This window comes from Lactuca saligna, chromosome 5 (genome assembly GCF_052625555.1).
Source record: "Lactuca saligna cultivar CGN05327 chromosome 5, ASM5262555v1, whole genome shotgun sequence".
Lineage (NCBI taxonomy): Eukaryota > Viridiplantae > Streptophyta > Magnoliopsida > Asterales > Asteraceae > Lactuca > Lactuca saligna.
The window spans coordinates 239270035-239276054 of record NC_136421.1 but is presented as its reverse complement, the minus strand read 5'-3'; the positions used below and the strand labels follow the sequence as shown (position 1 = coordinate 239276054).

Below are 6020 nucleotides of genomic sequence, written 5' to 3'. Positions count from 1 at the left end.
AAATATCGCTCTAACGTAAATTTCACTTTTTACGTTATTCAGCGGTGCCGGTTCTGTCGCGAAACTTCGACAGGTCATAACTTCTTCGTTATAACTCGGATTTCGGCATTCTTTATATCTTCGGAAACCTTGTTTCAACTACTACAACATTATCTAAAGATATCAAGTTTATTTTACACTTAAATTTTGACGCTTATTTTTATTCTTAATTAATCAAACCACATAATTAAGCAATTAAGCACAAAACATATAATACTCAAATAATACACTTATATTATTTCAAAACGGGTTACAAAGGTTAACCTAGACTATTACATTGCTGAAAATGGCAAGCCCAAAAACACAGGCGTTACAGTTGATCTACAAGGGACGATGCTTCCTTGGATCAGATTCGCAACTCAAACCAAAGTTGTTGAAAGAGTTTCATAAAACACCCGGCGATGGGCATTGTGGCACCAAAAAGATGATGGTAGAGTTGTCCGTGTTATTTTATTGGAATAGAATGAGCAAGGCGGTAGAAGAATTTGTTGCAAAATGCTTAGTATGTCAACAAACCAAGTATTCGACCCATGCAACCAACAGGTTATTTCAACCATTGCCCACACCAGAAGCCGTATGGGAGGACGGAACTATGGACTTCATTACAGGATTACCATTGTTAAAAGGCTTTACTGTGATTTTCGTTGTAGTTGACAGATTGATCAAATATGCACATTTTGGAATGTTACCAACACAGTACACCCAGGGTCGTTCCAAACATAGTTTGGGCCCAGGGAGAGAGAAAAAAATGGGCCTTTAAAATACACAAATGTCATCAAGTTTTTTTTTTCCTTTTTTTTTTTTTTTTTTTTTTTTTTTTTTTTTTTTGTAAAAACTCAATAATTGAAAGAAAACTACTTATACTATTTTCTAAATATAACAATTTCCATAAAATATTTACGCCCCTTTAAAAGATGGGCCTTGTAGGGTCGCCCCTATCGCCCACCCTCTGGGAGGTGCCTAACTACACTCTTTCTAAAGTAGTTGATCTGTTCGTGGAGATAGTAGTCAAACATCACGGATTTACAAAAACTACTGTGTCAGACCGTGGCTCTGTTTTTCTGAGTGCATTTTGGAAGCAATTGTTTAAAGTGAGTGGCACACAGTTGAAGTACAGTACTGCGTACCATCCCCAAATCGATGGACAGACCGAGGTAGTCAATAGAAGTTTGGTACACTATTTGTGAGCTATGGTTTGTGATCAACCATAAAAACAGACCCACTTCTTGTCTTGGGCAGAGTTCTGTTATTACAATTATGGTTATCATACTAGCATATGAATATCACAAACATGTTGGAAAGAGAGTTTTTTTTGCCAAGGATTCCTCTATCTCCATCTGAAGATGACATGTTCCCGTTCCAGCTAAAGAGAAAACAGTTTCCAATCCGATTATGTTTCGTAATGACAATCAATAAGGCCCAGGGACAAACAATTCCAAATGTAGGAATTTATCTTCCAGAATCGGGTTTCTCACACAGACAACTTTATGTGGCATTATGCAGAGGGGTATCACGTGAGAATACAAAAGTATTAGTGATCCCTGATGAACAATTCAACGGTAGTGGAGTCTGTACTGCAAATGTGGTGTATAAAGAAGTGATGTATGATCAATAATGCACAATCAAGCATGTTTTCATTTGCATTTGTAAAGAATCCAAACTTTTGATTTTTAATTTTTATTGATTTTGTATTAGTTAGCATATATCTTAATAACACTATTTGAATTGGTTATTTTATGTTACTTTTATCGTGTTGTGTCATATTTGTTTTATTTTAATTGGTTCGTTTTGTGTCAATGTAAAAAAACAAGTTATCATGTGATGTCGTGTCAGACTAAAACAAGACATGACACCCCAATTTGATAGCACTAATTGAGGGAAACGATTCTCATAAAGAAAACAATTTACCCAATAAGACAATCAACTTTACCTTTTTAATCAGGAAAAGTAGTTTTAACCCAAAATAGCAACATACATATAACTTTAAATTAAAAGAAAAACATACTTATATTTGAAGTCCAAGAAACAAATCGCCTCTAAAACTTATTTTCGTAGAAACTATTCACACCCGTCGCTTGGTGTGGGTAACGGCTAGTGTGTGTGTGTGTATATATATATATATATACATACATATATATAAGGAAAATACTAATCTAGCCAAATATACTAATTACATATCTAAAATTAGCAAAAAAAAAGAGCCAAAACTAGTCCACACAATAGTAAATAGGTTAGGGTTGACTACGGTTAACCTTCGAAAACTACTATTTCGTCGCAATGGACTACTCCTTCGTGGCCCGTCTACTGTTTTGTGGCCCATTGGCCCATAATATATAATGTTTTATTTTTCAGGTTAGGTTATTTTTTCCTCATTTTTCTTCAATTGTCTACTATTTTATCTCAATAAAGCACCCGAATAACAATGAGATACGTCTATTTTTAATAAAAAATTTAACATATTGTTGATTAGAAGTAGTTTTTGTATATGGAGATAACTTTTTTTTTTTTTGAAAAAAACTAGAAAAAAAAATTAAACTGTAGGTTTCGTAAGAAACCTACGGGGTACAAGTCCATAATGCACAAAATCATAGTTTTTAACCCAAAACCGTAGATTTCAACCCAAAACCATAGTTTTCATTAAAAAGAAACCGTAGATTTAACCCAAAATCGTAAGCTACGGTTCGGAAAACCGTATTTTAAAGAGAGAAAACCGTCGATATTAAAAAACTTACAATTTTTATATCATCAAAATGATTTTTTTTATATACTAAACACGAAATAGCAGACGAATTACAGAAACAGTAGACGATTTAAAAAACCTACAATTTTGTGGGCTATTTTGGGACAATTATTAATTTTTGGCTAAAAATGATTAATTGTTTTTTTTTTTTTTTAAATTTGACTAGATTAGTAATTAGCCATATATATATATATATATATATATATATATATATATATATATATATATATATATATATATATATATATATATATATATCCGAAATATGTTTATTACAATAGAAAATATATTTTTTATCGGATAATATTATGAAAGTTGTAAATTATATGTATTTTATGCTAAAGAGGTATTTTTATCATTGTCACTTAATTTCATTATATTCATTTCTATTTTCTTATTTTCATTTTTTGAAGTTAGCAAAAGCCTCTTAATTTGGAATAAAAAATGGTTTAAAAACGGTTTTCTTGATACAGAACATACTTTAACGGTTTTACTTCACAAAAGATGAGATATATTTCAACTTTATAGTAATGGCAAATTTATGTGAAAACTTTTACCGTTTTGCTTTAAAAAGATGGGAACATATAAACATTTTCGTTTTGATCATTGCATATATACAAATAGTTTTTATCAAATACTTAATCTTTTTCCTACCAAATAAGCTAATAAACTATTTTACCAAAACACATTTAATGTTTCAAAACTGAATCCCAAACCCTCATTGGCAACATCCTAAAGAAGCAAAGAAGAAAAGAATTATGACCTATTATTTTTTTCGTAAGTTAGTTGAACTTATCTTTGAAAATAAGTTTAAGTAAATTGGATCAAATATCAACAAAAGCCCAAATCTATTTGTAACAGAAAAAAGGAAAGCCCATTCACTGTTCAAACCCAAGCCCACAAAAGTAGAACTCATATTTACATATGCCCTGCTCTTACAAAACCCTAATCCCTTATTTCGCCTCTTCATCGTCTACAATCCCTTCGTCGCCGGTGCCGCTTCCAAAAGGTATGCTTCTGTAAACTCTACAGTCAACCAGCATGTGTTCATATCCCATCGTATCATATCAGTATACCGGTGTTAATGTGGTGATCTCATAAGTTATTGTCTTCGCTATGAGTTACTGGCGTTAATCTTTAATTTGAAACCATACAGAGGTTATATGTTTTCATTTTTTCTAGTCGCTTGTGATTCGAAAATTTAATCAGCATATGTCTCGTTTTGTATCTAGATTTTGTTTTTTCTAATAGAAACGAGTGCTGCGAAATAATGTTAGATGTTAACCTCACATGATTTATACGTTTAGTTATGTTATCGAATAAAAGTGATTATATTTCTTTCTTCTTGATTGATGAATCGAAGTTTTGACGCAGGTTGAAGAAATGGCTGAAGTTGCCAAGGCAGGACAGCTCGTTCCAGAGTCTGTATTGAAGAAGCAAAAGAGAAGCGAGGAATGGGCTCTTGCAAAGAAGCAAGAGGTTGAAGAGTTGAAGAAGAAGAACGCTGCCAACAGGAAGTTGATCTTCAACAGGGCCAAGCAGTACAGCAAGGAGTATGAAGCTCAGGTATCCTGCTTTAATCCCTTTCTTCGTTGTTCTACGTCTTTGATTGTATCTGATATTTGACATTTATATTTCTTCGTTTATTGTAGGACAAGGAGTTGATCCAGTTGAAGCGTGAGGCAAGGTTGAAGGGTGGATTCTATGTGAACCCTGAAGCCAAGATGTTGTTCATTATTCGTATCCGTGGGTATGTTTTGTTGCATTTTTTGATTTACAATTGTGATTCCCATATTGTTATATAACATTTTGTGTATGTAGTTGTGATATAATTCTTCTTTTTTCCACTTTTTAACATATAGTATCAATGCCATGGACCCAAAGTCAAAGAAGATTTTGCAACTTTTGCGTTTGAGACAGGTGATTTCCTAAGCTCCTTATAGATATCACATATTTTTTTTGTTGTTTGCTATATAAACCATCAAAAAGCTAAATTTCTCATCATCATATTGCTTATAATTCTATCTTTATGAAACAGATATTCAATGGTGTGTTTTTGAAAGTCAACAAAGCCACATTGAACATGCTCCACAGGGTTGAACCATATGTCACCTATGGGTAATAAATGAGTTAAATTTTAAATTCTTTATGTTTTCGGTTTCTAATCTCTTTATTAAATAAAAACTATCCTTTTTCTCAGGTACCCGAACTTGAAGAGTGTGAAGGAGTTGATCTACAAGAGAGGATATGGAAAGCTTAACAAGCAAAGAATCCCATTAACAGACAACTCTATTGTTGAACAGGTTTGTATTTTTTTGATCAATAATTTTGAAACTTGAAAGATACCATTGATGGATTTATGAATTCAATGAAACAGGGTCTTGGAAAATTTGGAATCATCTGTGTTGAAGATCTTATTCATGAAATCTTGACTGCTGGACCACATTTTAAAGAAGCAAACAACTTCTTGTGGCCATTTAAGCTGAAAGCACCATTGGGTGGAATGAAGAAGAAGAGAAACCATTATGTTGAAGGTGGAGATGCTGGAAACCGTGAAAACTTCATCAATGAGCTAATCAGGAGGATGAATTAAGAGAGAATGGTTTTGAGGTTTGGTGTTTTGAATGTTAGGAGGATTAATAGTTTGTTTTACTTATTATGTTTATGTCTTTTTGAGAGTTGGATACTTTATTTTTTTCAAGCAAAGAGAATGTCACATCATTAAGAATGTTTTCTATCTACTAGTTTTTTTGACTCATAATGCTTCTTTGGTTTTCATCCTTGATTTGCTATTGTTATCTACTAAATTTGAATTGGTTCATCAAAACTCGTTGAAACAAATTTTAAGAATGGATTCAATGTGTTCTACAACAAAACCCAGAGCTTTATTCTACGCCTCTTTGTTTCTTGCCCTTCGTTATCATGATGTTGCTCTACATGATGAAGCTAAGATCCAACATCTATTGGTTCTGATAACATATCTGGAAATGGGATCGAGAAGATCTACAAATTGTTGCTTCAAACTGGAGTTGCAGGTGAGTGGTGGTGGTTGTGGCGGGGGATGGAGGGTGATGGGACTTCAATCATATTCTTCGTTTCAATTTTAAAAGTATTAATATGATTTAAAAGGAAACATATTTTTTAATTTGTATAATTTTGTTCATTGATTTTTTGTCTCCATTTCCAATTGAACTTGTTAACTATTCAAGAAACATCCTTATGACATCTTATTATCAGAGAT

General features: G+C 32.6%; 1 protein-coding gene across 1 annotated transcript; it reads left to right on the top strand.

Moving 5' to 3' along the window:
• The first annotated feature begins 3692 nt into the window (after window positions 1–3692).
• Window positions 3693–5540, top strand: LOC145046884 (large ribosomal subunit protein uL30w). The gene is made up of 7 exons (XM_078995143.1): window positions 3693–3788; window positions 4154–4345; window positions 4432–4529; window positions 4642–4699; window positions 4818–4897; window positions 4980–5082; window positions 5157–5540. The coding sequence occupies exons 2-7, from the start codon at window positions 4163–4165 to the stop codon at window positions 5370–5372; spliced, it is 738 nt and encodes a 245-aa protein (XP_078851269.1). The 5' UTR covers window positions 3693–3788; window positions 4154–4162; the 3' UTR covers window positions 5373–5540.
• Window positions 5541–6020: the final 480 nt, after the last annotated feature.